Source organism: Balaenoptera acutorostrata, chromosome 6 (genome assembly GCF_949987535.1).
Source record: "Balaenoptera acutorostrata chromosome 6, mBalAcu1.1, whole genome shotgun sequence".
Lineage (NCBI taxonomy): Eukaryota > Metazoa > Chordata > Mammalia > Artiodactyla > Balaenopteridae > Balaenoptera > Balaenoptera acutorostrata.
In genome coordinates this window covers 37920085-37935165 of record NC_080069.1, presented here as the reverse complement: position 1 = coordinate 37935165, position 15081 = coordinate 37920085, and the positions used below count along the sequence as shown (strand labels likewise).

General features: G+C 38.1%; 1 protein-coding gene across 9 annotated transcripts in view; it reads left to right on the top strand.

Moving 5' to 3' along the window:
* AOPEP (aminopeptidase O (putative)) overlaps positions 1–15081 on the top strand; it is a 370314-nt gene that overhangs the window by 286818 nt on the left and 68415 nt on the right. Inside the window, exon 14 of one of the 9 annotated variants that reach the window (XM_057547856.1) lies at positions 9749–13322. The exons of the other annotated variants lie outside the window; for them this stretch is intronic. Coding sequence (XP_057403839.1) covers positions 9749–9763 — 15 coding nt within the window. The 3' untranslated portion in view covers positions 9764–13322. Of the gene's footprint in view, positions 1–9748; positions 13323–15081 lie in introns of those variants that run through there. 9 annotated transcript variants of the gene reach the window in all.

The following is a 15081-nucleotide window of genomic DNA, read 5'->3' as shown; positions in this document are numbered from 1 at the left end:
TATTTACTAATGCAAATGAGAAGTTTGTTTTTCTACACTTAGAATTTCAGTATGCTACTTTGCAGAAGTTTGGACTACCTGTTTTCTCCTGAAATTGTGTTAAGTCAAAACTTGATTTGTCATTGTAATAAGTAATACGAAATAAGGTAAGTAGTCTGTTGTTTCCTGAGTGATTTCGTTGAAAACTCTTAAAAGTGAATAATGTTTTGACAAACCTTACAGCAGATATGATTTTTGTTGCTTTTGCTTTAATTATTTTACTGTTTTTTGATTCTTGAAAGCACCAAGGGATTAAAATAGCAGTGTGTTGTTTTTCTGCTGCTAGAATGTATGATGAATCACTTCTGATTCTGAAGCCAAATTCTTGCTGATAGCATTGCTGCCAACTTCTGTGATGTGTTGCCTTAGTATGGGCATTGCAGCGTCCGAGAATGTGCACAAAGCACATCATAATGAAGGTGATACCAAAGTTTCGGAGTGCATTTAAGGATACCAAGGGCAGCTTCTGAGAGAATTGCAAAAAGAACTGGCCTAGGAGTATAGTCATTTGTAAGGAGACATCCAGTGTGTGAAGAGTGTGACTCTTTAAACAAAGAGTCATATATGTCACTTCAGTTAAACAGTAATAGAAAAAGTTGTCATTTTGAACGGGCTTGAGTTTTCTGACCATACCTTAACATGCTATGGTAGGTCGTGTTTGTTTAACTTTCATGGTCTAGGTGTTTTTAAAAATGTTTGTGAGGTGATGGATAGATGAGACCATAAAATGTCCAAAGAAGGAAAAAGAGTTACGGCTTATTTAGTATTTTAAAAAATATTTTTCAGCTGTTATTTTTTTAAACCCAAAGTAAGATTACCCAAGCACACAATGTATCATGCATAAAAGAAGGGGAAGCCCTTATCTTTGTGGATTACCAGCTACCATCACTACCAAGATCTGAATTTGAAGTAACCGTTATCTGTGACACCCATGACCTGACCACTGCCTTCTGAGAATGAGAAGGGTAGGGACTGAGGATTTTGCCTTCCAGGAAAACTGGAGTTCTTCATTGAGCCATTTCTCCTTGAGAGAGGCTGTTGTGTTGGAGCTTATGGGGAGGACGCACTTTTGACTTTCCTTAGAATTTGTGGGCAGCAATTTTGAGGAGGACATGAAAATGAAGTGGGTTGAGACCATCATGCTGAACTTCCTTTCCAGGAATGAAGCTTAAAGCTGACTAGCTTTGAGGGTGGAGGTGGGCAGGGCAAGAAGGTGGGGGAAATTTCAGAATTGTATCAGACAATATTAATTATCAGCGTCTCCCGTCTTTTCTTCTGGTTCTGCACAGCAGCTGAGCTCTTTGCCCACTGTTTTGCCTCTGCCGTACCAGGGAGAGAGTTTGGAGCTCACTGACGCAAAGCATATGCAGTATTTTCAAGGGCAGGGTTTAGAAAGGGGGAACGATCAGCTGCCAAGGGCATGAGAACAAGTTCTGAAAGGCACAGAAGCTATACTGCAGCTGGTAGCCGAGGTGTGTCCTCTGATTGCCCGAGTGTCTATTCCAAAATGCAGATCAAATTCTGTGGTTATGAGTATTCAAATAGGTCATTTGTTAACTTTTTGCTGGGATTTGAACCTGTTATTCGTAGGAATCTAGGTAGTTAACTTACTATTGAGTTTAGTAAGTTTTTTTTAATGTTTGCCATGCCAGAAGTCAACTTTTCTTTTTTCATGCGTTTACTGTTTTTCTGCAACGTTAGAATAAAACTATGGCGTTTTCTACTTTTATTCATTTTATGTAACTGTAAAATAAGAATATGAGTTTTAGTCGTTTCTGGTTGCTTGTACATTTAAAATCTAGCCATTGCTTTTATTTGCCGACTTTGTCTTTGCCCCTTTCTCTCCCTCCTGCTGCCCTTTCCTCCATCCCCTAAGTCTGTATTTGCACCTTCAGGCCTCAGGCAGGATTCAGCCCTGATGAGTGAACTTGTGGGATGACTGGTCTGTATTTAACTATGCTAGGGTCATAACATTTTTCCTCTGATTTTTACTGACCTGCTCGAGGAAGGAAAACAGAAAGCAGTGGTGCAAGGCCAGAGTCTGAAGAGGGGCGTTTAGTGAGGAGTTAAACGTTAAAGAATGGAATCTTACAGGAATGATTATTTTCCCCCCTTAAAATCTTGAAGGCGCTCAGTGGTAGGCATAGCCTGGTGTAACTTGAAATACTAGTTGAGGTTTTCAGTGAACTCAGAAGGAGAAGCAAAACAAACTTATACTGTGCTCAGCTGTGGGTTAAAATAACGAATAATGAAATAAAGTAAGCTGGGTGAATGAGAGGTACCACCGGAAAAGTGATTTAAGATGCTCTCCTGGCCTTTCCTGGCCTACTGCTGTGTTGTGTCATTCCCACACACCCACCAGATAGCTCTACTGTCTTTCTATGCTGTCTTTTGGATTTTCATTTCTTGTCTTTTCTGTAGATGCGTCATTCTTTTGTCTGCATTTTCTCCTATTTTCTCTGACACTTATTTCCATTTTACTTTATGTTTTAGCCCTTTTTCCAGTGGTGTAACTGAATTCCTTTACATTGTTTTTTGTTTTCTTCATTTTTAGTTACAAAACTCACCTCTCTTTTGCTTCTGGTCCTCAGGTATTTTCTCCTTACATTCTGATATTCTTCCTTTTTCACTATTTCGAGTTCCTTTTATTTAGTTTGAATAATTTATGCAACAGAAAGGCAAGGGGAATGTGAACAACTATACAAAGAACAACTAGGATGAATGGATCAGCCTGCTCTGCGAGGGGCGAGTTAAACAATGGCGATTGCCACAGTGAATTGTATAATGTATATTTTTAAAAATAATGTTAATAGATTTTACTAAATGACTACTGGTTTTGGAAGAACACACATTTTTTTTTTTCTGCTTTTTAACTGGTTCAAAGATAAATACAAATTATATTGAAAGATTAAGGACTAATATAATGTTCTTATAAATATATACATGATAATACAGCATTTTTGATAATTCTTTAATCAGTATTCTAAGGATTAGATAATAATTTATGAAATCATATATTTGAAGAAAATATCTGACTGGCATTATGATTTCTTTAGAGGAAGAAAATTCCAATTTTCATATTCGAAAGAAGCACCTTTTCTACTTCATGCACATCTGAAAATAGAACAAATTTTAAAAATACTCATTTCTAGTCATCAGTAAGTAATATGATGATGTCAGAAGTATTCATTGGCATACTTTCAAAACATTGAAAATTCAACAATACTAAGGTTTGCTGTTATTATTAACAAGCGCTCCTTCACGTGTGTTAGTTTGTTTACAAGCAAGTGTCTTGGCGAGGGTAAGATTGGCCTCTGTTACGATTAGTCATAAGAAACGCTAGGTGCAAATGGTCTCCAACAAAAGCACCCTTTAAGGTTACCTTAATTATTCTTTTCTGCCAGAACCTGAAAAATAATACCCGTAAGCATAAAATTGTTTAAAATTTGGTGAAATTTTCCTTGAAATATTGAGTAAAACATGAAAATCTAGAAAGATGGTTGTGAAACTGGATTTATAGTATTTAGCGGCCATTTTAGTGGGATCTAAATGGTAAATTCTATTTTCTGAGTCTTTGAGAGAAAGATACTGGAACTGTTTTCTTTGTGATAATATCCTTTCTAAATTCTGGACCATTTTCACTCGGCTTTTTCATTTGTTCTTTCCGCACTCTTGATTCTGAACTGAAATCATTGATAACCTTGATAATAATTCACAGAAGATTTTTTAAATCCAACTTGGCTTATGCATTTTGCCACATTTATTGCTCCTTTTAAAATTTTACACATTCTAGGAGAATGTTTTTATTACAATTCTGATATTGAAATATTCAAAATGATAAAGGTAGGTACAAATTTTAAACTAATAAAGTGCTTTACTGCTATTTGTCTTTTGTGACAAAGATCTGTTTTCTATTTGGTTTATGATTTCTGGAAAACAGTATTTAAGACTAATAAAAATTTTCTGGTTTTTTTTTGGATCTGTAACAGCAGACGGCAACGGTGTTAGGCTTGACTCTGGAGCTCTTAGGATGCAAAGCTTGGCAAAACGGCACAAGATGAATTTAGGGAGTGCTGAACCAAGGGGTCCCTTCTCTTTATAGGCACTACCTGCATTTAGCAAGATGGTAGGTGTGGGCAGCCACTCTTATGTAACTGAGGCAGCATTCGTGTTGAGTGGTTTCCCAGGCACTGGTGCCCTTTCCTCTTTTCGAAAATGCTCTTGCCATGTGAGAATTCATAACTAGTCTACATTTATATAGCTGTAACCTCTTACAATAGCTTCATTGATACTTGATCTCGTAGAAAAGCTTTATGGATTCTAATGAGTCACAGCTCTTGAGGCACCAGCCGCCCTCTCTTACGCCTTCCCTATCAGTGAGTGGCTTTGTGTCCTGTGTTGTACTGATTGTGCCTTTGGATGACAACTTACTTGAGTGATAGGAGGAGGCAGAATAATTTATTAAAAATAATTACAAAGAAACCAAACAAAAGGGGTAATTATAGCACTGTTAATATGCAATTCGTTATTTTATTGCTGAAATATTTGGAACTCAGTCTTTTTTATGCGTCTCCCTTTTTTCCTTGTAAATCCCTAACAAATACATAACTTATTAAATGTTCTCTACCAGGTCTCAGGTTAGATCTGGTTTCACAAGATCTTGGTTGTTGTTTTTTTTTTTTTTTTTTCCTTAGCTGGACCAAGGAAGAATTGCTGATAAAATGTATTTTTGGTAGCCTCAGGAAGGAAGTCTGATCTGTATAATTTTATAGCATTAAATTTTCATCTATTTCGTAGATTTTTTTAAAGAATCTGCAGTTCTTTAAAGAAAAGTGAGAATTTTGAGTGTACTAAAATTCCTTCCCATTTTCAGCTGGCATGATGGGTAAAATTTAAAAGTCATCCACTTACCCTCATGCACTTATTCACATATTTTAAAAAGAATCTTTGAATGGAACTATTACTGTAATAATAGCTGACACTTGTCATGTGTCAAGCACTCTTCTCAGTGCTTTACATGTATCAGCTCATGTAACTGTACCATTAAAGTAGTTTCACAAAATAGCAATATGATATGTCAGATGCTTTGTGGAGGTAGATGAGTTATAAACAAATCGAATAATTGTTGTAGAAAAGAATGCTTTGGGCAAGACTTAAAAATTCTTTTTAACCCAGGCTATTGACATTCCTAGACCACCAGCATAAAGCATACGTTTCTAAGTTAGGAAAATCTCAACCAGCATGTATTTTGGAAACACTTGAAAGTGTGCAGATAATTACACCATTGTTGATTTTAGCAGATTTGATGCCAGCAGCCATCAACTCTTATGTGCCGTGAGAGATGAAAGCCATTTTAATATAAAACATAAGAGTTTGGCTAGAAAAGGGAGGCGGGCAGAGGAAATTTTTGTGACTTTTAGTTTTATAGGAAGCATTAGTTACATTCCTGTGACAGAATGCTTTACTTGGCAATCATTCTCATCTTAGGCATTTTAATGAGCTGCTGTTTTGTGCCTGGTATCATATGGCACTAATAAGATGCATTATTTTAGTAGCACCTACTGGTGTCAGTGTAGTTTAGGGCCTGTCATTGTTTCCATTAATCTTCTATTTTAGGAGGCCGACACTAGCATGTGTCTTTAAGTCTAGCCAACATGTATTTCATTTATATTTCTGGGTCTCTGCACAAAGGAAAAATGACACTCAAGCCTTGTGTTTCCAGTACTTAGAAAAGGACCTGATCACATACAGCCTCAATAAATATTTGTGGAATGAATTAGATGAGTGAATCTCACAGATGGTACCTTTCTGTAAAGTTATACCTGGCTTTTGCATTTAAAAAAATTTTAATGTCCAGGTTTTCATTTTGTTCTCTAATGACGGAGGTTTCCATTAAAGCACATTTGGTAGAGCTTTCCTGGCTGTCGTGGGTCATCTTTTTCATCTCTTCTATAAAGAGAGCTCAGAGCCAGGAAGACTGACACTGATCCCAACTCTGCCACCTAATTATGTGCTCCTTAAGTTTGTCGCTTGACTTTTGCTTTCATCTGAAAATCCTTTTATTTATTAGGCCAGTTAAGCCAATTTGCATTAATTATAAAATTAATATTTACAGTTTTATGATACATTTTTTCTCTTTTGCCCATTTTTTGGCATTTAGGAAGGCTTGTATTTTTGTTCTAATGGTTACTTTGACATGATAACACATTTCTGCCTCTTGTCCACTTTTTTTTGCTCATGTGTATTGATTTCCTGCTGTGAGCAATAGTAAAATTAGATACTAACCTTTTCTTGCCCCACCCCGCTCTGACTTCCATCCTGTGACTTGAGGTGTTATCTTTCAGCTTCCAGATAAATACCTATGACACAGTCAACAAACTAATAGTATTTTCATATAATCTTCTCATCCCCCCTCCCCTTTTTGATAGTTGTTCAGTACCTACAATGTCAGAGCATGTAACCATTACATATTATACTGTATCCTTTATAAAATCACTTAGTTTTAATTCTGCAAGTACGTCTATATTTAATGCTCATCATCTACCTTTCTATTGATCTTCAGTCATTTTGGTTTTTTGAAGCCAGTTTTATAGTAGATTTCTCAGGAAGAGCTTGGGGCAGCAGTAGTTCCTGAGTTCTTGTATGTTTATAAGTTTGTGTTCTTTATACATGAGGGTCAGTTCAACTAGACATAAAATCCTTGGCTCATATTTTCTTTAAGTATCCTAGATGTGTTCCTCCATTGTCTTGCATGAAGTTTGACAGTGGCCTCATTTCTTTTCCTCAGAGTGACCTGGTTTTTTTTTCCTGGATGCCCAGATTTTTTTCTGTAAATTCCCCAAATTTTTCTTTAATATAACTCATTGTGGGTCCGTTTTCCCAATTGTCACTTGCTTTTGAGCTTTATTTTCTTCATCTGTAAAATGAGAATAATGATAACTATTTTTGCCTGCTCAGGGAGTGGATTTGAAGACCAAGTGAGATACTGTATATAAAGTGGTTTAAATTTATTTTACTTTCTTGTTACCCTTTAAAGTGCTTTGTTGTCAGGAACTTTAAAATTTCCAGTACTTCATTTTATAGTCAGTCGGATTTGAGTTGGCTTTATATTTGTGAGAAATCTAAAGTGGATACCCTGAAGTCTTCCGTCTGTGTTCTGGCAGTAAATAAACTCACCCTGATCCACTCAGGTAGAATTGCTGGCCTAAAAGCACTGGTGCTTTTTGCAAGCATCTCATTTAGAAAACTCCATCTCCATTGTATTCTTCTCATACTCTTTCCTGTCATATGTTAGTTTCCCGCACAAAACTCTGGGTTTATGTGATTTTAGCTTATATGTACATAAAACAATGCAGAGGAAAAAAAGTTAAAGGACTGTATTTTTTCAGATAATGAGGAGAGCTGAAAACCTAAATCAGTCTAATTAGTCAACATATTTTCTTAGATTCGTTGTATATAAGGCCCTGTGTAAGAAGCTGCTGGAAAATGCCAAGGAAACAGGAGATGTCATTTCTGGCCATGGGAGATAAAACACACAACATATCAAAGATCATTTACAAGATAGCATGTGATAAATAAATCCAAACCAATGTAGCACAAACTAAGGATATGAGTATATGATGCATTTTACCTGAGGCTACCCTGGACTAGAGTTTCCATTCCTGGGCCTTGTTTTGATAAAGCAGCCCTTTACACATGCAGCCTGGAAGTTATGGTGGGAAATGGAGTAATTGAATTAACTGAATCCATTTTAATGCTTTTACCTGATTTGTAAGCACAGATAGGGGTTTGATTGACGTACATATAAATAGTGTTAGTGTCTTTATTGAATATGTGATTTTAAAAAATAAATGCATCCATGTTTTGCAAGTAAGGCTGGAACCCATCATAAAAATTCTTCTGACACTTATGAATCAATGATTTGGAAACCCAAGGCTAGAAATGTAATACTGTTTATGATTCTGTGTAATGCATTCCTTATTAAATTCTATATTTATTTAAACAATTTATTTACTAACTTCATTGCATATCCACAACACACAAAACCCTGAGTAAGGAGTAGGGAGTACAGAGATGAATGGAAAACAGTCCTCAGAGAGTTTACAGTTGAGATGTAAAAAACCAGAAACAGAAGAAAACAGAATTGAATGAAACCTGTATCAGAGGTATATTAGGTATGTATACAGAGCAATTTGGATCTCATAAGGAAAGGAAGTCATATCACTTTGGGCTATTTGCATTATCCACAAGCCTTGTCCAGGCTAATAGCAGGATACAAATATGTGTTCCAGTTCATTCAACTTTTGTTATTTTGTAGAATTGAGGATGCCATAATTTCTGTTCTCAAAATTCAGATTGTCTTCATAAGAACATACTGAAACTGTGAAGTCAGTATAGTTGACCCTTGAACAACCTGGAGGTTAATCCAGGTATAACTAACTTACAGTGAGTCCTCCATATCTGAGGTTCCTCCACATCCCTGGATTCAACCAACTATGGATCATGTAGTACTGTAGTATTTACTAACACAAAATATCCACATGTAAGTGGACACATGCAGTTTAAACTCACATTGTTCAAGGGTGAGCTGTATTTCTCTTTGGCTCACTAATGTGAAATCAAAGTGCTGCAGCAAGTTTAGGCTACCTCTGAACTTGAGGATGTAAATTTTTCATTCTATTTCTCTATTTTTTTTCCTTCTATTTGCATCATTCAGTTTTGGGTTTTTTCCTTCCCCCTAAATATTTGGTTTCAAGGCAAAATGAGAAATGAGAATGTTTCAGAGTTAGGGGTGGTGACTTCAAGTTCCAGAGCTCTTCAGAGTTGCCCCCTCTTGTGATTTTTGGATGTTGTGGTCTCTTATTCAAAAAGTATTCCACGTGTTTTCAGCACCACAGGTGACCTCTTTTTTTTTTTTTATAGTATTTTAAAGAACAGTTATATATTCCTTTTATTTTTTGGTGATGAGAACAAATGAACTTGTGAGGTAGGCCACAAAAATGGCATTAAGTGTATATCCAAATCATTGATCATTTTATGTATCTTTCTATAAGTCAAACAAGCATTTTTTTAAATAAGGAATACCATGTTTCTTTTATTTTTTAATATTTATTTATTGGCTGTGTTGGGTCTTAGTTGCAGCATGCAGGATCTTTCCTTGTGGCGCGAGGGCCCTGTAGTTGTGGCACGTGGGCTTAGTTGCCCACGGCATGTGGGATCTTACCCCGACCAGGGATCAAACCACGTGCCCCCCCACAGTGGGAGTGCAGAGTCTTTACCACTGGATCGCCAGGGAAGTCCCTGTTCCTTTTTATTATGAAGTATTCTGTTGTGTGGATGTACTACATTTTGTTTATCTATTATTGGTTGATAGATGTTTGGATTTTTTGCAGTGTCTGGCTGTTAGAATAGTGGTTTAACTGTCTTCATGTAGACATATTCCTCTTGGGTAGATACCTAGGACTGGCATGGCTTGGCCTTTTGGTAGGTGTATGTTTAATTTTTAAGAAACTACTAAAAATTGCCACCAGCAATGTTTAAGGTTACAGTTTTTGTGCTTCCTCATCAGCACTTGGTATTGTCAGATTTCTTTATGTTAGCCATTCTCATGGGTATTAAACCATGTTTTTTATACTTAAGGCTTTTATTTCTTGTGAGGATCTGTAAGTATCTAGATAATCCTAATAAACTTTTGTCCTCCATTTTGCAGATCAGAAGGCAGTAGTGCAGTAAATGGAAAATCTGAATGTCTCACCCAAGATCCCCAAATGAGTCACTGAGCCTAGAGTCCTCACGTGTCAGTTGGAGTCGTCGTGACCTACATTTGTTCCGACTCTTGTCTCCCTGTGACCTGGTCCTCCTTGTCCGCGTAGCCTTGTTAGGTGTGCCTTTCTTTTGATCTTTGTAGAATGATCCATTCTTATGTCTCTGGAGTTTTGTCTGATGAAATCCAGTTGTTTTCTGCAGAGGGGTGCTAATGTCTTGGAGAGGTGACCCTTCCTGAAGTATGCAGACCTTGGGTGGCTTGGGCCTGGCTCCCAAGGTGGACCCCTGATGACTGTACCACCACGTGTCATCCTGTCAAAGGGGCTGGATATTCGTCTTGCCAGAGCCTTGTGGGAGTTAAGTGAGGTGTCTTATCTAAAACAGCTGGCACTTACGAAGCGTTTAGTACATTTTGGAGCACCTCTTCAAATAAGATGGTGAAAGACTGACTACCTAATAGCATGTGGATAGACATCATTCATTTGTTTTTTTTCCTTCTCCACAGTAGTGAGATAGGAAAACATTCTTAAATTTATTTACAGACCAAAAAAACCCCAAAAACAAAAACAAACCCCCCCCCCCCACAAACCAGCCTTGATTTCTTCCTGTAATTGTTCTTTGGTTTGCAGCAAATATAGCGGTAGTACTCATACAAGTCTGTATGTTTTGTGTCTATCTTTTGACTTTATTCAAGAAGACCGGTCCTATTTCTCAGCGCTACTCTACTGTTTCATTTGCATCTCTCTTCAGTTTGTCTACTACAGTATAGTAAATTGTCATTGTTCTTGTTCCAAACAGGAAGCTCTCAAAGTGCTCTTCAGGCTGTTGATAAGATTTCTATTCTAGCAGAGCTCCATTTTAAAATCAGTCTATAATCATTTTTTGTACTCAACTCATTGTTTTTATTTCTTTTCCCCAAACTATTATGATTTGAAGTTCCTTTGAAGGCTGGTGGGGCTTATACAGATATGAGCTAATGAATGGCACTGAGTATTGGGCATACCTTCTCCTCTGTTGTCATTTTGCAGTATGTTTCTGGTCTAAGGGGAAAACTACCTCTGTTACCTTTCACTAGGCAGGGTTGCAATGTTCAGTTTATTTCCTGACAAAAAGTGAATCCTAGTACAGGTAGTTGTCTTGAAATGATTATATTCTCTAAAATGGTTCTTGGTCATCTTGAGTTTCTAACATAGTTTCGAACATAGTTTTTGGATCTGTGGAAATAGCATTGTTGTGTAGTGCAGCTGCACAGAACATCAGAAAGAACTAAAAAGTTCAGGTAACTTAAGAAAATAAAATCACCAGCTAGGAGCTGTCTAAAATTCCTGGAAAAATGATAAATCAAGCACCTGGAGGAGTGTGCTAGTGAATAAAATGTTATGAAAGCTACTTGAAGTCCTTGACACTTGAGTGTGCTGGGCCACAAGAGTGAACAGAGGGGGCACAGCATCTCATGGAGAGCTCAACAACTCACGCTTCACTTCAGCGCTTTATTTGGAATGCTGTACAGGACTGGAGTTGTTAGACTGAGGGAAGGCCTTACTGCTTCTCTGACTCCAACCCTTGTTTTACATGTGGGAACATGGGGGTCCACAGTGCTGGCCTGGGACCAGGCCCGGCTCTGTCCCCCCGTGCTCTTTTCAGCTGTCTGCCAGGGCAGCTCCTCGAAGTAGGGTTGTGGAAGGGGGAACAGCTTTGGATGCTGGGCCAGGAGAAACGTGTGCAGCTGGTCTTTATCATGTTCTGGGGCACGGACACCTGGGGGTGGCAGGAAGCAAGGTCTGGGAGACTCGGGCTGCCCCTCCAAGGCCACCCCTTGTGGCTTAGAAACTCGTCCAGAGTGAGGGCCTTTTCATGGTTTATGGAGGACTCTCCCATCCTGGCTTGGTTAGGTGTGGACTGGGTCAGATTTTGAAGGCTCAGGCCTTCCAAAGAGCGGGTAAGACTAGGTGGTGAGACAGGTGTCTTCAAGGGTTGGTGTGAAATTTGCTTTTCATATTAAGTTAGTAAACTTTACAGGGCATAGGTTATTTGAGGTTTTTGTGATGTTTGTCATGGACCAAACAACTGTGACATGAAAATGTTTTTGCTGTTTTTAATCAAACAATAGTGTGACTAGATAACAAGCCATTTTATTTTGGAATGCAGTAAAGGTACTCTCACAAATGCCTTTTCTTAAGTCTGTGCAGATATTTTTTAATAAATATATTATAATTTTTTCTAAAATGCAAGGCTGCTTTCCATGTTTGAATATATTCATACCTTGATGTATTGCAAATTTAAAGTTAAGTGAAGTTTTTCTGTAATCTTTCTGAATTGGCTATTTGCTTATAGGCCAAATGAAACCAACTCTACCCCCAAAACAGTATTAATAAATGCTGAACTTGGGTTATAAAAGGTTTAGTCCCCCAGATCTCTCTGTACTGTTGGCAGGACAAAGTGAATAGGAATATTATGGTTTGCGGAAGAAACTGCTTGTGTGTTTTCTGCAGTACAACTGGCAGATAGAGTCTCAAGTGGGCAGGTGAAAAGAAAAGGTAGGTACTGAGCTGCTTCAGACTTGTCGAAGGCACCCTTCCCTTTGTTTCCATCAAAATGAAAGCTGCTGGAGAGAAGGCACTGGATGATACTCCTGTATTGCTAACCCTGGCATACTTTGAGTCTTTATTAGAGATTAAGTCACTGGCATGGTCAACAGTAGCATTACCTAATCGTAGAGCACCAGATTATCATAAGATGAATCTAAATGATGCTGAACTATCTTCCATCAAAGGATCACTGATGTACCACTGTGCATGTAGAGCTTGGGTGCGTGTGCATGCAGACACACACACTTTAACCATTTCACTGGCCTTTGACCTCTGAGCAGGGGAGGTTTTGGGCCGAGACTGTGACCACTATCTCCCATCTTGGAGGAAAGCTGCAGCCGCTATTTCCAGAACTGGCGCTGTTTGCGTCTGCTTCTGCCTCTGACTCATGCTTCCCTAGAACTGCCGTGGGCATAATGCAAAGTCATTGTCATCATGAGCCGTCCTAGGGAGAGGCTCAGTGGAAAAAGTGAAGGTGGAGCAAACCTGGCTCCAGAACAGAAGGTGAAAGATACGTTTTTGTTTACTTTTGCTTAACTTCACATTCGATTTTTTTGGGAAGTGCTATAATCCTGATGAAGTTCAAGATGAAAGAAGAGAGGAAATCTGACTTGTTGCTACAAGACTCCTTGCTCTGATGTTCAAATTCTTGAACAGGACGAGGAGGAGAAGAGAGTAAAATAACCATAAGTGATTGTTGTAGTTCTTGAACATGTATTCATAGTTGCTCGGTTTTCAATTTTTTTGTATCAGACCTGTTTTGCAATCATACACTGTTACAGAGAAGGGGAGGGGAATGTATTATAAATATATTTGACCTGCAGTATTCTTATTACTTGTCTTTAAAGTGATCTTCCAATAGTCTTGGAGGGTGAGACACATTGTTTAAATGAGGGTTAAAAATAAAGAAGTATATCTGTTGTATTCTTGGTGGGACTTTTTCCTGTGAAAAACTGTTAACAGCATATTTAAAAATACTTCCTTTTTTAAAAAGACAGCTCATTATAGTAAATTGTAATATCAGAAATAATTCAAAATTAAAATAAGTGAACAATAAAATACTATTTTAACAATAGTTCAGTTTTAACAATAGCTCAGTATAAAGAGTTCATTTGTCAAGAGCATTTACTTCCCAGGCAGTTTCCCGACTCTAGTTTTCTTGGCAAGAGAAATGTTAATCTGTTGTGGATGGACACTTTTTTTCTCCTTTCCCAGAACATGTGTGGTTTCCATTAACTTCTCTCTCCACAGAACTTTGGAGATGGCCGCAGCTAATGCCTTGTGGGTCATCTGCGCTCTTAGAAGTAAATTGAAATCGTAAAGTACATTTCCTTCCCCCTAGAGGCCTTCATGATATGGAATTCATAGTCAGACAGATGGGTTGAAATCCCATATTCACCCCTTGCTAGCTTTTTTATCTTGAATAAACTAGCCTGTGTTAAGCCTCAGTTTCCTCACCTGTAAAATAATTACTGTAAAGCATTTAGCAAAGAGCTGCCACTGCCTCATTGCTCACCAACAGTAGTTATTAATGTTGGTGGTGATGGGCTTTTACAATGCTGTTATCAGGGTTTAAAGTCATTTGTCATCCGTGGTATATTAATGAGAACCCTGAGAACCAATAGGATAGACCAAGAAATGTGGCCACGGGAAGAATGGCCCTAAGGGCATGAGTTTGGAACATCAGCCTGGTGTCTATGGGCCAGCTGAAGTATCCCCAGAGTTAAGACCGGGGAGGCAGCCCCATTACTTCTCTGGCAGGTCCCAGCCATGCCTAGAGGTGCACCTGTTTCCCAAGCTGACGCAGGATCTGCTGTTTGGGGCCACTCTGCCTCAGGGAAATACTACCTCACATTCTGTTGGAAGTTTCCACTGGGATGCTCCAAAGAGAATTTTAGTTGAAATCATCAGAGCGGTTTTATTGATTTGGGTTCAGTTCTTAATTAAAGTGATCTCAATTTGCAAAAAGTCTGACCATCAAGAAGTACAGTGCTTGCTGGTGTCCTGAGCCCTGTGTAATTCCAGGAAGCTTTTAAAGACAAGTGTTGAGATATCCCCATACACCCTGTAACTATAGAGGTCTGAGTTGACAATAACTATTATTCTTATGTAGAACTGGTTTGGAATAGTTAGTAAGTTTCCCCAGGTGCTGACTTACTAATAGAAACCCACCCAGACACAGAAGAAATGGGCCCAGTGTTTGTCTCAACTATGAGTAATGGGTTGTGCGTGATTTTCAAAAGGCTTCTCCGAATGTCCTTGCTTATGTAAATCCAGGATCAATATTTTTTTAGGAAGAAGTCTTTATTGATAAGCCATAACATTATTTGATAATTAGATATAATTTTCAAGTAGTTAAAAGGGTCATTGGACAAAACCCTGTAGACTGACTTTGGCTTTTTAATTGCTAAGGAGCTCCACATGCTCTCTAAGTTATGAGCATGCTTGAATTTTTTACGGGAAGGGAAGTATTTTTTTATGCAGGATAATTTTCATGTCAAATGTTATATTAGCCAGCTAGCTCTATCAGATTATGCAGGTAGCTGCTTTTACTCACCTGATCCCTAGTTTTCCCCTGTGAAGTTTATTTTAAATAGAGATTAAGGAATGAGAGAGAAAGTGGGATGTGGACGAGGGGAATGAATCATGAGAAAACAGTGCTGGTCATTTTGTTAGTCCTTGGCATTCT